This window comes from Pongo pygmaeus, chromosome 19, assembly GCF_028885625.2.
Source record: "Pongo pygmaeus isolate AG05252 chromosome 19, NHGRI_mPonPyg2-v2.0_pri, whole genome shotgun sequence".
In the NCBI taxonomy this organism is placed as follows: Eukaryota; Metazoa; Chordata; class Mammalia; order Primates; family Hominidae; genus Pongo; species Pongo pygmaeus.
Genome location: NC_072392.2, coordinates 19454500 through 19473216, shown reverse-complemented (window position 1 = coordinate 19473216; position 18717 = coordinate 19454500). Strand labels below are relative to the sequence as shown.

Sequence of the window (18717 nt, the reverse complement as noted above, 5' to 3'; positions counted from 1 at the left end):
TCCTCTTCCTCCTCTCCCTCCACCTTCTCCTTCTTCTCCTCATCTCATTTGTAGAGCTTTTAAAAGTTATGTCATTTATTATTTTATTTTACTTTTTATGCCTGAATATTGCTAAGGCCCATGGGTAAGTATTTTTCCTTCCAATTTCTATAGGAAATAAGGAAAATCAAGCCCAGGGTAAAGTAAGTTGCCCAAGATCATCTGTGTTGAAGTCACAGAACTTGCCCTAAACCCTAGGCCAGTACCTTTCCTGCAAATTCCACAGCTTTCTTAGAGTGCTTGTAAGCTGTGCCTTTAAGCCTGGAAAAACCCATATAACTTAGATCTGCCTTCTTCTTCTTAGAGCTAGAGCTGAAGTTTGGTTCCACTTCAAAACTCTGCTGTGTTTTGAGAACAGACTTATAATTTTAAATTTGTTTGTTTGTTTATTTATTTATTTTGAGACAGAGTCTCACTCTGTTACCCAGGATGGGATGCAGTGGTGTGATCTTGGCTCACTGCAACCTCCACCTCCCACATTCAAGGGATTCTCCTGCTTCAGCCTTCTGAGTGGCTAGGATTACAGGTGCCCACCACCACGCCCGGCTATTTTTTGTAGTTTTAGTAGAGATGGGGTGTCACCTTGTTGGCCAGGCTGGTCTCAAACCCCCAACCTCAGATGATCCACCCGCCTCGGCCTCCCAAAATGCTGGGATTACAGACATAAGCCACTGTGCCCTGCCTAAATTTAAGTTTATTAATCAATTTTGAAAACTCTGTATTTTGACTCTGGCTTCAGAGAAATATTCTTACTAGCTTACATGAATATTTTGAAACTCAGTCCTTTTTTAAAAAAATCAATAAAAGTTTGCACAAACCATGCATCACACAGGAGAAGCTTATGCCATATCCCGTTTAACATGCTTGCTTCAGATATTAAGATTTCATGGCCTGTTGTGCTTGTTAAACCAAAAAATGTAAGCCCATAGAAATGGTTTTTAATGACTAGAAATGCTGCAAGGTCAGGCTGAATTCTGGGCAACTGCGGCGCTTCAATAATAACATTTTCGATAGCAGATTGTGTGTGTGTGACTATGTGTGTGTGTGACTATGTGTGTGTGTGTGTGTGTGCATAATTTTTTTAAAAAAGCAACCCAAGCAGAGAATTCAGTGAAGGGGAGCATGAACTCTTTAGTTTTGACTCAATTTCACTTCAATTGATCCATGGAGAAATGTTCAAAAAGTTCCTTTTCTAGTTCTGACATTGATATCTATTTTGTAATCACTTACCTAGGTCTGCCATGCAATGAACCAGCTATCTACTGTTCAGTCTTGGGGTTCAGATGCCATTAACATCTACTGGGAACTGACCGTGCCAATTATTATGCTGTGCATATGTTACACCATTTAACCCTCATACCTGGCACCTTCACTACTACACGCTGAGTCCCAGCCACCTTCCTCTCACTTTAATTATAGCCAGAATCAGCTGGCTGGCCTCTCTGCATGCACCTCTGCCCCTGCCCTTTTCAGTCTCTTCTCAACCCAGCAGCTGGAGTGATCTGTACAAACGTGAAATCAGTTCATGTTGTTCCTCTACTCCAAACTCTCCAATGGCTTCTCAGCCTATTTAGAGTAGCAGCAAATGTTTAATAACAGCCATGCCATCTTCTTTACCCCAAACCCCACCCCATTTCTGCCCTCTTTTCCTACTCTTCTCTTTCTCCTGTTCCAGTTGCTCTGTCCCTCTCACTTTTCCTCAAACATGTCATGCAACTTTCTTCCATATGGTTCACTGGTCAAGCAAAGGTTAAAGCACACATATTATATTTCACCTATTAAGGTAGCAAAGTGAGAGATAATTTGCTTTAAACAAGTTAGTGATCATTGGTGGGGGGAAGAATTCAAAAATTCATGATAATCTATTTTTCCCCAACAATCTTTGCTGTTGGAAATTTGATCAAAGACAGGTTTCCCTCATAAATTGAAAAAGTCAAGGTTAGTGAGGCAGACATTTTTATCACAATAGAATATGCCTATTGCTGGGAGACTGTCCATTTTCACCTACTGTACAATGTTAAGAATTGTGAAGTTTAAGTTACAGGAATATAGTACCTGTGATTAACTTATTGAACCATTGAATGAGCAATGATACTTGAAAACTAAGGCTACCATGAATAGTTAGAAAATGAATCATTTCGGGAAATATATTTCAGATAATTCAGAAAATACTTTTTGAAGCACTAAACCTTTAAAATAACTTTAGCCATTTTGGTCGATGTTAAAAATGAAGTATTGACTACCTTTTGTCTTAGTAGCCAGACTCCACCATGTATAAAGTTTTACTTGATGATGATTTGGATAAACATTGGTGGCATAATCCAGTGTGGAGGTTTGTTTGCCGATACACCGAATGGCACCAGGCTAGTGTGCTTCTTGGATCCTCATGTCTTCTTTGTATAATTTTACATGGGCATTTGGGAAGAGAAAAAGAAGTCATAAATAAGCAATTTTCAGCCTGAGAATTTTCAGCCTGAGCCTCAGCCATTGTGATACTTCAAAGGGAGAGGTAAGGTCATGTGCTAACTATAAGTGAAGGAGTCTTAGGTGATTTTTAAAACCTCCTTCTCGGCTGGACGTGGTGGCTCACACCTGTAATCCCAGCACTTTGGGAGGCTGAGGTGGGTGGATCATCTGTCAGGAGTTCGAGACCAGCCTGACCAACATAGAGAAACCCCATCTCTACTAAAAATACAAAATTGGCCAGGTGAAGTGGCATGTGCCTGTAATCCCAGCTACTCAGGAGGCTGAGGCAGGAGAATTGCTTGAACCCGGGAGGCAGATGTTGCAATGAGCCAAGGTCGCGCCATTCCACTCTAGCCAGGGAAACGAGAGAAACTCCATCTCAAAAAAAAAAATAATAATAGAAAAAAGAAAAAATCTTCTTCATTCTGATTCTACTGCAACAGCATCCAACAGCTCTAGAGCATTGGCTACTTACAGAATGTGGAACCAGAGACACCTTGACACACTATTTAGACCAAACAGAGGGAGAACAACCAAAGAAAGGATGGAGGGGTACTGTACACAAATTCCATTCACTTATGGCTTGTTTATAGGAAGCTCCATTCATGACACTGAAATTGTCATTCAGCCCAAGACCAACGTAACTTTGCCAATGTAAATATTTATACATACTCTCTATTATTGTAAAGTGGTCTTCATTATATAATTAACATTTAAATAGTGCTTTAGAGAAGCAGTCCCCAATCTTTTTGCATTGGTTTTGTGAAAGATAATTTTTCCATTGACTGGGGGTGGGGGGATGGTTTCTGGATGATTCAAGTGCATTACATTTATTGTGCACTTTATTATTATTATATGAAATAATTATATATCTCACCATAATGTAGAATAAGGAGCCCTGAGCTTGTTTTTCTGTAACTAGACAGTCCCATCTGGGGGTGATGGGAGACAGTGAAAGATCATCAGGCATTAAGTTCTCATAAGGAACATGCAACCTAGATCCCTCACTTGTGCAGTTCACAATAGGGTCTGTGCTCCTATGAGAATCTAATGCTGCCAGTGATCTCACAGGAGGCAGAGCTCAGGCAGTAATGTGAGTGACGCAGAGCAGCTGTAAATACAGATGAAGCCTCAGTTGCTGGCCTGCTGTGCACCTCCTTCTGTGTGGCCCAGTTTCTAAGAGGACACAGACAGGTACCAGTCCATGGCCTGGGATTTGGGGACCCCTGATTTACAGTGTATAAAATGCTTTTGTGCTTTTTCTTTCACTCACCAAGCATATGTTCAGGATGTACATAACTGACCTAGGCTTTACAGTGGACATTAGAAATGTAAAGATGATTTTTTTTTTTTTTTTTTTGAGATGGAGTCTCGCTCTATCTCCAGGCTGTAGTGCAGTGGTGCCATCTCGGGTCACTGCAACCTCCGACTCCCAGGTTTAAGTGATTCTCCTGCCTCAGCCTTCTGAGTAGCTGGGATTACAGGTGCCCACCACCACACCCGGCTATTTTTTTGTATTTTTAGTAAAGATGGGGTTTTGCCATGTTGACCGGGCTGGTGTCGAACTCCTGACCTCATGATCCACCCACCTTGGCCTCCCAAAGTGCTTGGATTACAGGCGTGAGCCACCGTGCCTGACCAAATATCCTTTCTTTCTTTCTTTTGCCTGATTGCCCTGGCCAGAACTTCTAATACTATGTCGAACAGGAGTGGTGAGAGAGGGCATCCTTGTCTCATGCCGATTTTCAAAGGGAATGCTTCCAGCTTTTCCCCTTTCAGTATGATATTGGCTGTGGGTTTGTCATAAATAGCTCTTATTATTTTGAGATATGTTCCATCCATATCTAGTTTATTGAGAGATTTTAGCATGAAGGGGTGTTGAATTTTATCGAAGGCCTTTTCTGCATCTATTGAGATAATCATGTGGTTTTTGTCATTGCTTCTGTTTAGATGATAGATTAAATTTATTGATTTGCATATGTTGAACAAGCCTTCCATCCCAGGGATGAAGCTGACCTGATAGTGGTGGATAAGCTTTTTGATGTGCTGCTGGATTCGGTTTGCCAGTATTTTATTGAGGATTTTCACATCAAAGTTCATCAGGGATATTGACCTGAAATTTTCTTTTTTTGTTGTGTCTCTGCCAGGTTTTGGTATCAGGATGAGGCTGGCCTCATAAAATGAGTTAAGGAGGAGTCCCTGTTTTTCTATTGTTTGGAATAGTTTCAGAAGGAATGGTACCAGCTCCTCTTTGTACCTCTGGTAGAATCCGTCTGGTCTTGGACTTTTTTTGGTTGGTAGACTATTAATTACTGCCTCAATTTCAGAACTTGTTATTGGTCTACTCAAGGATTCAACTTTTTCCTGGTTTAGATGTGGGAGGGTGTATGTGTCTAGGAATTTATCCATTTCTTGTAGATTTTCTAGTTTATTTGCATAGAGGCATTTATAGTATTCTCTGATGGTAGTTTGTATTTCTGTGGGATCAGTGGTGATATCCCCTTTATCATTTTTTATTGTGTCTGTCTGATTCTTCTCTCTTTTTTTCTTTATGAGTCTGGCTAGTGGTCTATTTCGTTGATCTTTTCAAAAATCCAACTCCTGGATTCACTGATGTTTTTGCAGGGTTTTTTGTGTATCTCCTTCAGTTCTGCTCTGATCTTACTTACTTCTTGTCTTCTGCTAGCTTTTGAATTTGTTTGCTCTTGCTTCTCTAGTTCTTTTAACTGTGATGTTAGGGTGTCGATTTTAGATCTTTCCTGCTTTCTCTTGTGGGCATCTAGTGCAATAAATTTCCCTCTAAACACAGCTTTAGCTATGTCCCAGATATTCTGGTACATTGTATCTTTGTTTTCATTGGTTTCAAAGAACTTATTTATTTCTGCCTTAATTTTGTTATTTACCAAGTAGTCATTCAGGAGCAGGTTACAGTTTCCATGTAGTTGTGCAGTTTTGAGTGAGTTTCTTAATCCTGAGTTCTAATTTGATTGCACTGTGGTCTGAGAGAGTGTTTGTTATGATTTCCGTTCTTTTGTATTTGCTGAGGAGTGTTTTACTTCCAATTATGTAGTCAATTTTACAAGAAGTGCGATGTGGTGCTGAGAAGAATGTATATTCTGTTGATTTGGGGTGGAGCGTTCTGTAGATGTTTATTAGGTCTGTTTGGTCCAGAGCTGAGTTCAAGACCTGAATATCCTTGTTAATTTTGTCTTGTTGATCTGTCTAATACAGATGGTGGGGTGTTAAAAGTCTCCCACTATTATTATGTGGGAGTCTAAATCTCTTTGTAGGTCTCTAAGAACTTGCTTTATGAATCTGGGTGCCCCTGTATTGGGTGCATATATATTTAGGATAGTTAGCTCTTCTCGTTGCATTGATCCCGTTACCATTATGTAATGTCCTTCTTTATCCCTTTTGATCTTTGTTGGTTTAAAGTCTGTTTTATCAGACCAGGATTGCAACCTCTGCCTTTTTTTGTTTTGTTTTCCACTTGCTAGGTAAATATTCCTCCATCCCTTTATTTTGAGCCTATATGTGTCTTTGCACATGAGATGAGTCTCCTGAACACAGCACATTGATGAGTCTTGACTGTTTATCCAATTTGTTAGTCTGTGTCTTTTAATTGGGGCATTTAGCCCATTTACATTTAAGGTTAATATTGTTATGTGTGAATTTGATCCCGTCATTATGATGCTAGCTGGTTATTTTGCCAGTTAGTTGATGCAGTTTCTTCATAGTGTCAATGGTCTTTACAATTTGGCATGTTTTTGCAGTGGCTGGTACCGGTTTTCCTTTCCATGTTTAGTGCTTCCTTCAGGAGCTCTTGTAAGGCAGGCCTGGTGGTGACAAAATCTCTCAGCATTTGCTTGTCTGTAAAGGATTTTATTTCTCCTTTGCTTATGAAGCTTAGTTTGGCTGGATGTAAAATTCTGGGTTGAAAATTCCTTTCTTTTTTCTTTTTTTTTTTTTTTGAGACAGAGTCTTGCACTGTCACCCAGGCTGGAGTGCAGTGGCACGATCTTGGCTCACTGCAGCCTCTGCCTTCCAGGTTCAAGCAATTCTCCTGCCTCAGCCTCCCAAGTAGCTGGGATTACAGGTGCCCACCACCATGCCCGGCAAATTTTTTGTATTTTTAGTAGAGATGGGGTTTCACTGTGTTGGCCAGGCTGGTCTTGAATGCCTGACCTCATGATCCACCCACCTCGGCCTCCCAAAGTGCTGGGATTACAGGTGTGAGCCACCACGCCCAGTCAAAAATTCCTTTCTTTAAGAACACTGAATATTGGCCCCCACTCTCTTCTGGCTTGTAGGGTTTCTGCAGAGAGATCCACTGTTAGTCTGATGGGCTTCCCTTTGTTGGTAACTTGACCTTTCTCTCTGGCTGCTTTTCACATTTTTTCCTCCATTTCAACCTTGGTGAATCTGATGATTATGTGTCTTGGAGTTGCTCTTCTTGAGGACTATCTTTGTGGTGTTCTCTGTATTTCCTTAATTTGAATGTTGGCCTATCTTGCTAGGTTGGGGAAGTTCTCCTGGATAATATCCTGAAGAGTGTTTTCCAACTTGGTTCCATTCTCCCTGTCACTTTTAGGTACACCAATCAAACATAGATTTGGTCTTTCCACATAGTCCCATATTTCTTGAAGGCTTTGTTCATTCCTTTTCATTCTTTTTTTCTCTAATCTTGTCTTTATGCTTTATTTCATTAAGTTGATCTTCAATCTGTGATATCCTTTCTTCTGCTTGATCAATTCAGCTATTGATATTTGTGTATGCTTCATGAAATTCTCATGCTGTGTTTTTCAGCTCCATAAGGTCATTTTTATTCTCTAAACTGATTATTCTAGTTAGCAATTCCTTTAACCTTTTTTTGAGGTTCTTAGCCTCCTTGCATTGGGTTAGAACATGTTCCTTTAGCTCAGAGGAGTTTGTTATTACTTGTCTGAAGCCTACTTCTGTCAATTTGTCAAATTCATTCTCCATCCAGTTTTGTTCCCTTGGTGGCGAGAAGTTGTGATCTTTTGGAGGAGAAGAGGTATTCTAGTTTTTGGAATTTTCAGTTTTTTACACTGGTTTTTCCTCATCTTCATGGATTTATCTACTTTGGTCTTTGATGTTGGTGACCTTCCAGTGAGGTTTCTGAGTGGACGTCCTTTTTATTGATGTTGATGCTATTCCTTTCTGCTTGTTAGTTTTCCTTCTAACAGTCAGGCCCCTCTGCTGCAGGTCTGCTGGGGTTTGCTGGAGGTCCACTCCAGATTTTTTGCCTGGGTATCACCAGCGGAGGCTGCAGAACAGCAAAGATTGCTGCCTGTTCCTTCCTCTGGAAGCTTCGTCCCAGAGGGGCACCTGCCAGATGCCAGCCAGAGCTCTCCTGTATGAGGTGTCTGTCAACCCCTTCTGGGAGGTGTCTCCCAGTCAGGAGGCATGGGGGTCAGGGATTCACGTGAGGAGGCAGTCTGTCCCTTAGCAGAGCTCGAGTGCTGTGCTGGGAGATTTGCTGCTCTCTTCAGGGCTGGCAGGCAGGGACGTTTAAGTCTGCTGAAGCTGCACCCGCAGCTGCCCCTTCCCCCAGGTGCTCTGTCCCAGGGAGATAAGGTTTTATTTATAAGCCCTTGATTGGGGCTTCTGCCTTTTTTTCAGAGATGCCCTGCCCAGAGAGGAGGAATCTAGAGAGGCAATCTGGCCACAGCCACTTTTCTGTGCTGTGATGATTTCCACCCAATCCAAACTTCCCAGCCTCCTTAGCACTGTCAGGGGAAAACTGCCTACTCAAGCCTCAGTAATGGCGAAAGCTCCTTCCCCCGCAAACTCTAGCATCTCAGGTTGACTTCAGACTGCTGTGCTGGCAGCGAGAATTTCAAGCCATTGGATCTTAGTTTGCTGGGCTCCATGGCAATGGGATCCACTGAGCTAGACCACTTGGCTCCCTGGCTTCAGCCCCCTTTCCACAGGAGTGAATGCTTCTATCTCACTGGCATTCCAGGCACCACTGGGGTATGAAAAAAAACTCCTGCAGCTAAGTCGGTGTCTGCCCAAACAGCCACCCATTTTATGCTTGAAACCCAGGGCCCTGGTGGCGTAGGCACCTGAGGGAATCTCCTGGTCTGTGGGTTGTGAAGACTGTGAGAAAAGTGTAGTATCTGGTCTAGAGTGCACCATTCCTCATGGCACAGTCTCTCAAGGCTTCCTTTGGCTAGGGGAGGGAGTTCCCCGACCCCTTGTGCTTCCCAAGTGAGGTGACGCCCCACCCTGCTGAAATGTTCAGTTTTCATGTAATAGCTTTAGTCAGTCATAGACCTGTGTTTACAAAAGAAAGGCAACAGTGATCCTCTGTTTCAGCCACAAAAAGATCTATATCTACTGAAAATTCATTGAAAGACTCATATTTATATAACCATATTTGTCCTTCAGTTTCATAGATCACTGGATTTGTGTTCAGCAGTTTTTAAAAATCTCTCTATCCGTGTATGCATCCATATATGAATGTATCTATCTACATATGTAGATAAGTATGAATGTTTGCATGTATGTGTATACCTATCTATCTATGATCTATCTAGTCCCTTGGTTCTCATCTGTGATGCCACAATTCAATCAAAGAAAAGCAATATGGCATCACTGCTGTGACATGGTTACTCCACATGCAGTATAGCATAGGATTTGGTCAGCCTCCTCAACCATTTTCTTGTCTACTTGATTTTAGAGTCAGTTCTTACTAACAGGAAGCTACTAATTAGTTGATATTAAAACCAGCCCTTGTTTAGTCATTTTACTTCAATAATATAGTTTTTATTGTTTAGGCATTTTATAAACTTAACCTTTCTCTTGCTATCTCTCCAGAAAGATGATAAGCCTGCACTTATAGTTTTGCAGCTACAGATAATTGTACAAATAACTAAATATTGTTAATATTTAGTTCTTGGATAGTTCTTGGATGCATTTGCCGTAGTTCTTGGATAGTTCAATCTGGAAGCACTCCTACTCAGCCCTGGAGGCAGAAGTTTGGGTTGAAGCATGCCAGGGGCTTGGGGCCAGATGCCGAAGGGTGGTGGGTGACCACACCCTACCCCAACCACCTGGAGTTCTGCTCCCATCCTGGGCAGACCTGCAGACCCTTCAGGACCTGAACCTGATTTTTTGCCTCCAGACCTTTGCCCAAGTTGTTCCCTCAGTCCAAACGCCCTTCCCTTCCATCCTCCCAGCTCTGATTCTGAGAGCAGCCCTGGCCACCTCCCCTAGTAATCCCTCTGGGATGCCTGCACTACACTTCCCTCCCCACAGCACCACAGGGCACTGGTGCTGCCTCTCCCTGGAGCCCAGGTCCTGCTACTAGTCTTTTCAGAAGCCTGTGGGCTGCACGGGCCTGCTTCAGGGCTGCCCGAGACCTCTACCACTGTGCAAAAGCATGGGTCAGTCAAACCGACCAGCTAGCCCCAGCCGCCCACTGCCCAGCACGCCCCAGAGGCCCTCACATGTGCGAGGCAAGCCATGTGAGGGAGCTGAGGCCACTGCCACCCACACCCAGCAGGACTGCATTGCCCAGCGCCTGGCGTAGGGTGCAGCTGATGTGGCAGATGTGGCTCATAGCGTCCATGAAGAGGACCAGCTTCAGCTTGGCCGTGTTGATCTGGTTGTAGTCCTCTATGTACTCCTTGATCACCTGCATCATCTGCGCACCAAGGCAAGGATGGGGAAGGTGGGGTCTCTCTTACTGTAAGGGTCTCTCTTACTGCTCCCCCCCACCCACCCGCTTTCTTCTCTGTCCTGACTGAGAAGCACAGGTGCCTTGACCAAACCACCCTGTGACCCAGCCAGCTGCATGTTTCCCCTGCAGGCTCGAGCCCAAGCTGAACATTCCCAAACACTGATAAACTTGCTTAGATTGTTGCTCACAACACTGAGGGATTGACCTAGCGTGGTGGCTCACACCTGTAATCCCAGCACTGTGGGAAGCCAAGGTGGGAGGATCACTTGAGCCCAGGAGTTCAACACCAGCCTGGGCAACATGGCAAAACTCTGCCTCTACCAAAAATAAAAATAAAAATAAAAATTAGCTGGGCATGATGGTGCGTGCCTGTGGTCCCAGCTACTCAGGAGGCTGAGGTGGGATGACTGATAGAGCCCATGAGGTGGAGGCTGCAGTAAGCCAAGTTCGTGCCACTACCCTCCAGCCTGGGTGACGGAGCAAGACCCAGTCACATACACACACACAAACAAAAACAAAAGCAAAAACAAAACCCACGGAGGGATCAAGCATATTGTTAAATACATAGAAGCTAGCCCCAGCCCACCCAAATTCCTTCAGTCCTCATGTGAACTCCATAACTCGTATGACTCCCTCGTTGCAGACATACCGATCTAGAACATCTCTGCTCTCTCCCGTATGTGAGTTCCCCTAATAAATGCTCTGGACTAATTACCCTGTAATTCAATGCTGCTTTCTTTGGAATCTCAACCAGCCCAATCTAGGGATGGCTTGGGGGCAGTCCCTTGTAGGAACTTGCTTGCTGCCACTTTTGGGGCGACTCCAGCCATGGGCTCGGCTGATCAGAACACCGTGTACCGGGGCCCTCCCTGACTGGGAGCTCACCTGCCACAGCATACCCTGTTCCTCCTGTGCATGGTGGGGATGCTGGGCCTTAAGAAGCCAGGCCCCCTGCTTCTTAAGCCTGACATAGGGACACATGGAGGCCTAAGAGTTGGGTCAGAGCCCTGACTGCTCCTTCTGGGGCTCACCAGGGTGTGCTGACCCTGGGACCCTGGTGGGAGCTCTGGGAATTAGGAGAGGATGCGTGTGGAGAGAAACTGTCAGGAGGCCTGCTTCAGCCATGCAACACTGGGGCCAAGTGAGGCCTCTTCCCTGCCTCCCTGGGGTCCTGACTGAGACCCATGGCCCCAGGCCCTGCCCCCCGCCCCCTGTGGAGGGATGATTGCCCCTGTGTCTAGGGTCCATCTCAGCTGGACCACAAGCTGGTTCTCAAGAGACAAGCAAAGAAACCGGTACCCAGAGAGAGCAAGGGCATGCCGGGAATCTCCTGGAGCTGGCCTTCTTACCCTGCATACTGGCCCCCTGGTTATAGTGTGGTGGTCTGTTAGTGGTGACTGCAAGGGGCCTGGGCCCCAGGGAGGCAGATTGAAGAGGACTCCACCAGGGGTAGGGTGCCTGCCTGGGCCCCTCACCTTACTCTCACTGGTGATGAACTTGTAGGACTTTACATCGGAGCCTGGTGACATGAAGTCCCCGTAAAGAATGGGCTGGAAGGGGCAGACCTTGTTGAAGGTCACTTCCCACTGCTCCATGCAGCGCTTGAGGAGCTGGTTGAACCAGCTGCGGTCCTTCTCATTCACCAGTCGGTCCCGGAACACGCGGCAGTTCTCGTGATACCACAGTTGCAGCAGCTGCACTTGGTCCTGTGGTAGCCCCAGCATCGGTGCCTGTCCTTGGCCCCCGAGCCCTCAGCTATCTCTCAAACCACCAGGCAAGGGAGGGTGGGCCCCAATTCCTGGGACCCTGACTGGAGCCTGGCTCTCCCACCATGGCCCAGGGACAGTGTGTGGGGGCTGCTGGCAAGTGCAACTGCTGGCTGGCTGAGGATGGGGTGGATTGCACAGTGCTGCCTGGGCCTCCTCATGCCTCAGCTCTGAGTCCAGCTGGCCAAGTGCCCTCTGGGTGTCTGGCTCTGCTAGCTTGTCACAAGCACCTCACTTCCACCTTTTAGCCTCCTGTGGCTCCCCTAACCCCAAACCTGGGAGGGATGCTTGATGCTCCTAACACCTTCCCAACACCCCACATCTAACCACCCACCAAGCCACACTGACATGACCCACCAATCTCCTCTGAACCTGCTCCCTCTCTCCATCTCTGCTGCCGCCTCTGTCCCAGTTTCCCTGCATCTCCCTGGGTGGCAGGACTGCCCTCCAGAAGCTCCCAGCCTTTTCTGTAGACTTTGTTGGCTACAGACGTGGCTACAAGGCCAGGGTCAGCTTCTGTCCTGCTCACCCCATCTCCTTAGCCTGGGCTACACACACACTGGCCGCTCAGTCCCATTCCAAAGTGCAGGTCTGTCCCCCACCCACCCACATGGCTGCTCATTACACCCTCAGAACAAATTGAAGCTCCATGCTGGCCTCCCATCATGCCTAGCGCCTGCCCCCACCCCTGCCAGTGCCCCTGACACCTGGCTCCCTGCTATACTTCCTCCTCCTTCCACATGGGTGTTTTTGGTTCCCAGAGGGCACCCTGCTCACTGTCCCTCAAGCATTCTCACATGCAGGGCCCACACCAGAAGCCCTCTTTCTCCCTCATCTTGCCCTGGCTCTCTTATGTGATCCCTGTCTCAGCCACCATTCCAGGTGTGGGTTCAACCAACAAGACTGGGCTCAGCTGCACCAAGGCTGGGCTCTGGAGGGCCTGGCACCTCCATGTTCCAGGAAGCCCCACTCAGGGCCTGTTTGGGCAGGAAGGCCTGAAATTGGTGGGGCTGGGGAGGATGGGGAGAGCAGTGTCGGCATTGGGGAGGGTGCCTGCCCGGTCCTCACCTCGACCTTGGCCGGGTCAGCCATGAGCATGCCTTGGAAGACCTTGGAGAGGTCCCTCAGGTTGAAGGTGTAGTGGGACTTGGCTGGAGTGGGCAGCAGCTGGGAGGTGATGGTGGCATACACCATGATGGTGGCTTCCATAAGGGGCTCCATGAAGTGGGCAATGTGGGGGGCCCCAGCTGGGGGAATAGGAGAGTGGCCTGGGTCACATGCCAGGAGCTCCCTCTGCCACCTCTGCAGGTCCTGATTTCCTTGCCTTTGCTGTGCTGTGCCCTCCCACCAAGCCCCTTCCTCAGCCTTCAGGCTTGGATTCCACGTACACTTTGGCCCCATCTCGGATGCCCCCAGCTTGGGGGAGGTGAAGAATCTCCTGCTCTGCACTCCCTTATATCTTTATGCTGACATGGCCTGTCAGAGCACTGGGACTTTTCATGGAATTGGGGGTGCTCGTGGGGTCAGTGCTGGGTGGGGCCATTACTGCCTTTTCCTATGGGGGCTGTGCACAGACCTGAACATTCCACCTCTGAGCCACACGTGGGGAGGGTCTCATGGTCCACGTAGGCCTCAAGATGCCTAAGGTTGGGTGTGGGGAGGCCAGGAGCACACCCCCAACCTTGAGGGTTCACCGCCCACTTCGGGGCTGCCCACCCCTCAGCCTGCATTTTCACCACTCACACACCTATAGGCCTGTTCTTTGAAAACTATCCAATTCTGTTCTGGGAACCCAAATTCTGTCAGTGGAAACTTGGCGGAGAAGTGGAAAAAATGGAAAGAAAGGGCGGGAGAGGGGCTTGTCTGTTGACACAGGCACTGGGCACAGAGTGACCCAAACAGACACACTCCTTGCCCTCAAGCTGACATTCTTGTAAGGATGACAATGAGTGGATTAGCAAGTAACAAAGACAGCAAACAGGTGGCAAGGGCTACGGGCAGCTCTGCAGCAGGAGAGGGGCCCAGGGAGGGCCAGAGATGGGCTTGGGGGCGATTTTACGGAACACTGGGGGAGGCCTCACTGAGGAAGGGGACAGTCAAGCAGAGAAGTGAGATGCAAGCTTGCACATAACTGGAGAAAAATTGTCTCAGGCAGAGGGGACAGCAAGGGCAAAGGCCTGGAGGTGGGAGCAGGCCTGGCATGTTAAGGACCAGCAACAAGGGGGTGAGCAGGAGGCGGTGAGATCAGAGGACAAGGCAGGGCAAACTGAGGACAGCTTTGCCTACCACTGTCAGGACCCGGGCTCTTGCCTGGATGTGATGGGTGACAGAGGAGGAATGTGGCCTGTTGGAATGATTTCATGGGTCCCTGTGGGCCCAAGCGGAAGATAGATCTTAGGCAGGTGAAGGCAGCCACCAGGAGACCATGGCGGGGCTACAGCACTGGCCGGGTGGGCGAGGACAGGGTGGTGAGCAGTAGTAGCCAATAGGGATGGGTTCTCAAGGGAGAACCTATGGGGCCTCCTGACAGGTGAGCTGTGGGGTGAGGGAAGCGGGGATGGACGATGGCGCCAAGACTCCTTGCCTGGAGCACCTGGAAGGATGGAGCTGCCATCGCCTGAGATGAGAAGAGTGCGGGGACCGGGGCACTCGGGAGTTTGGCTCTGGACAGGTTTGGCCTGAGATACCCTGTAGATATCCCAGGGGAGATGTGGAATCAGGCATTCAGGGAAGAGGTCTGGGCTGAGGAGGTAGACTTGGGAGTTGCCAGCACAAAGATGGTTTTCCCCGTCAGAGGCGGGCTGGGACTGTCTCAGGAGAGTGTGGTTGGAGGGAGAAGAGGCTGGAGACCAAGCCCCAGTCCATCTGAGAATGGGCAGCTAGGGATGGGGGAGGCCTGAGAGAAGCCTATGGCAGGAAAGGGACATCTGCCGGTCAGCACTACTGACCCCTGGGAAGGCGAGGACGAGGGCTGACCGCTGGTCTGGCCACAGAAGGCAACTGGTGACAAGAACACTCTCAGAGGGTGAGGGGGGCATTCACAGGAAAGTGGGAGGGGAGGGCAGGTGCAGCGGGAAAGACAATGCTTTGGAGTTTTACTCAGCCGTGGGCTGGGGCAGGTGGGAAGGGGGCCCAGGGAGGCTGTTTTGCATTTGGTGGTTAAGACGGAGAATGGGGCTTGTTTGTGGAAGGCCCAGTGGCAAAGGGAGTACTGGTGTCGGTGGGGAAGAGGGGAGCCACATTCCCAGGCAGGCCCAGGAGGAGGCTGGGCTTTGCTGTGGAGCAGCAGTCGGTTCCCAGCCACAGGAGGGAAGGCAGGGTGCAGGTAAGCAGGTGGGTGCAGACCCAAAAGGGAGCTGTCTACCGACAGCCTCTTTCAGCTGAAGGCAGGGGGAGGAGGCAGGCCTGGGCAAGGACAGGGACTGCAGTGGTCAGCCGCCTTGCCGCGATGATGGGCAGATTCACCACGATGCCTGCCCCGCACAAACCACTCCTGGCTTTCCTGTGCACACCTGCTCCCTGGAGTTCTGATTCTTCACACAGGGTGGGAGTTTGTTGGATTCCCTTATTCATGCATTCATTTTGCATTTAATTTGCATCTATCATCAGCTGGACACTAACGCAGGCATGGAAGGGCTGGCTGACTCTAAGAATGGGTGAATGAGCCTATGGGGCAGCCAGTGCCTGTGTCAACCTTCGCTCTGGCACCCAGTGGCCCAAGGTCCCTGCATGAACCTGAGGATGGTTCACCACGGCGCCTGGTCCCAGCCTCAACACACCCAACCAGAGCCCAGAGCTCCTCCTGGAACCAGTGCCCCATTCCCACCCAGGCCCACACTTACGCACAGGCTCCCGGTAGCTTTTTTCTCCAAGGAGTCCGTCTAGAGGATGGAGGGAGAAACACTGGGCTCAGGGTTAGGTGGACCTCTTGCTGCTCACCCTGGCCAGGTGAGATGGTGGGGGAAACAGCATCTTGGGGTAAGCTTTTCCCCAAACCCCATAAAGGCTCAGAGACACTCCGTCCATCTTATCTTGTGGCTTTTCCTGATTTACAAAAGTAACATGCCTCTCCCAGAGTTTCTGGGCAAGTACTAATGTATATGTATGTATGTATGTGAGTGAGTGCATATCTGTGTGTATCACACATCCAGCAATCACCACGTGCCAGGCTTCATGCTAGGTGCTCTACATGCAATATCATACTTAACCCTCACGATCTGGAATGGTAGGTACAGATGAAGAAACAGGCTCAGAGAGATTCATAAGCTGCCAAAGGTCACACAGCTGAGTGAGAGGTGAAGCCAGGGTTGCGGTCATGGTTTGGCCACTCCACCCTTTCTGGTGGCCACCCAGCTGCCCTTGGTGTGGCTCCCTGGCCTGGGCTTCTGCCTTTGTCCATGCTCACCCACACCAATATTCACCCATCCAGTTGCCCAGGATGGTGGAGAAGATGTGTTTCTTGCTGACCTTGTCCATCTCAGCGAAAGACAGGTAGTTGAAGTGATGCATCAGCCGCGGGGTGACGGTGTTCCTGCCTCCACCCGGGGGACCCATGGCACAGACAAAGTTGATGTCCACTAGGTTCTTGAAGGTGCCTGGAGTAGGGGCAGGAAGTCAGGAAGGGCCCTGGCCAGGGCTGCATCATGACCTTTGTGGCCCCTTCTCCATACAAAAATTCAGAATTATACTTTAGAATAGTATTGGAATAAAGACAAATACATCAATATTACACAGGAAAATTTTTCTTTGCCCTAAAAATTCATCCTCCTCTCCTTTAACTTTTTTTTTACAAAGTTCAAAATTACTTTTTATTGCAGACATTTTCATATACAATGTTAGTGAAATCGAGCCCCCTCCCCCCTCTCATGATGAAGACATATTCTTATCTTATAAAAACATTTCACATAACCCTGGACGTTTTCATATTACTCTCTTTTTCAGTACCTGGGGATTGGCTTTGGCTAGATTTTCTATTTTAACCCATGCTTCTTCCCGTACTTTCATTTTTAGCTTCTCTTTTAGTTTCTCTGCCTTAAACTGTTGTGTACAGTCATCAGATAGCTTTTGGTTCATCTCCATGAACAGCTTCAGGGCATTGTATATCAAACCATGTATTATCTTGTTCCAATGGGTCTTTGAATTGTGGTACAAGGAAGGAAACATGATGGGCAGAATCTTTGCTGCGTTGTCACTGATTAAACTCATGATGTATTCATTATTCCAGTAATAGAGAGCTCGCTCTGCCACCTGGAACTGTGGGCTGGAGACACGTTTGGCCAACTGCTGGAAGAGGGGCTCCATGGTCTTCACAAATTCTGATGGTTCAATGACATCTAAAATGGCTTCTAATTCATTTAAGAACATTACTTCTTTTGGACTGTGAGTCTTTGGCCAGTATTTGAGAAGTGCCATCACCACTGGTTCTGTAGGGGTGCTATCCTTTTCTAAAAACTGCACTCCACAGTATGCCAGCTGGGGGTGGTAGACACTCAAAGAGATTTCACTTTGTGCAAAGGTAGTAACACTTTCAATAAGAAAATCTTGTGTTCTTCTTTTAGTGGTAAGGCAAATCCATTAATTATACTTCCCAATATTTCCAGTAACTCTCCTATGCCATTATGATGATCTGTTTCATAAATAAACCTATAAAATATATTATCTGTTTTCTGATGTAAGCTCTCAAGCCTAGGAATTTCTCATAGATTCTGTGAAGGGTGGTTTTAAGAAAATCTCTCTCCCGAGGATCTTCACTGTCAAAGAGCTTTAAAAGCTGCAATACAAACTTCTGATCAATATATTTCTTCGCTATATTAGGTTGGAAATCTGGAGACTCTAAAAATCTTAAGAAAGATTCATAAACAATTGTAGATGAAGCCAGGCTGCTTCTAACGTTGGTTCATCTTCCTCTGGGTCAAATTCTGCTCCCGTAGGATTGGAGGAAGGTGGTAATGTTCGAAACATGTTAACTGCAAACATATGGACTACTTCTGGGTAAATAGCTCTGTGATCACATTCCACTTATGGGTGATATGTTCTACCATTTCATTTAAAGCAGCTCGTTTTATTTCCTTCCACTTTAGGTCACTTAGTGGATCAGAAACAAAGTCAAAAAAGACGCAACACTGACATAACTTCTGGATAAAAAGCTTCTCTTGATCAGCAGGAGGAACATCTTTTAAGGATGGTAGTTTTTGAAGTTCTCTATTATTGCTTGCGCTAAAACCTTGAAAAATTTTGCCGTGTCTTTCTTCACTATGGGCTGAGAGACAGTACTTTTATTTTAGCAGACACTGTAGACGGGACAGCAACACGGCTGTTTTTCTTGACGGAAATTTGCTCTGATTGTACTGTGTCTTGTCCTTCTTTTGAACTTTTTCCACTCTTCCCTGCTTTTGGTGATTCTTTCTCCTTCTTGTTTTATTCAGCATGGCTGGAGCGGGCCGCCGCCCCCCTTGCCGCCGCCTGCCCCTGCAGCAGCAGCACCCCCGCCCCGGCCGTCACGCTCCCGCGGCCACTGCCGCCACCGCCTGGGGACTGAGTCTTTCGCTTGCTCTCGATTCCCCTTTTCCAGGCTTCCAGAGGCCGCGGCGGCGGCGTCTCTCTGCCCCTCCCCGGGCCGGCCCCCCTCCTCCCCTTTAATTTTAAGAGAAATTAAAACATTTTTGTGGGTGCCTTAAAGTATTGTAGGCCTTCAGTGCTGCGCCTCCTGTGCCCCTGCACAGCACGCCTAGCCTTTGC

The 18717-nt window shown here is 47.6% G+C and overlaps 1 protein-coding gene and 1 pseudogene across 1 annotated transcript in view; both read right to left on the bottom strand.

The window, feature by feature from the left end:
- Positions 1-9420: 9420 nt before the first annotated feature.
- LOC129017504 (dynein axonemal heavy chain 1-like) overlaps positions 9421-18717 on the bottom strand; it is a 29285-nt gene continuing 19988 nt past the window's right edge. Inside the window, 6 exon segments of the mRNA XM_054458130.1 lie at positions 9421-9496; positions 9981-10177; positions 11689-11919; positions 13048-13226; positions 15822-15860; positions 16401-16574. Of these exon segments, the coding sequence (XP_054314105.1) occupies positions 9421-9496; positions 9981-10177; positions 11689-11919; positions 13048-13226; positions 15822-15860; positions 16401-16574 (896 nt within the window).
- On the bottom strand, positions 16808-18665 carry LOC129017719 (serine/threonine-protein phosphatase 2A 56 kDa regulatory subunit gamma isoform-like; annotated as a pseudogene).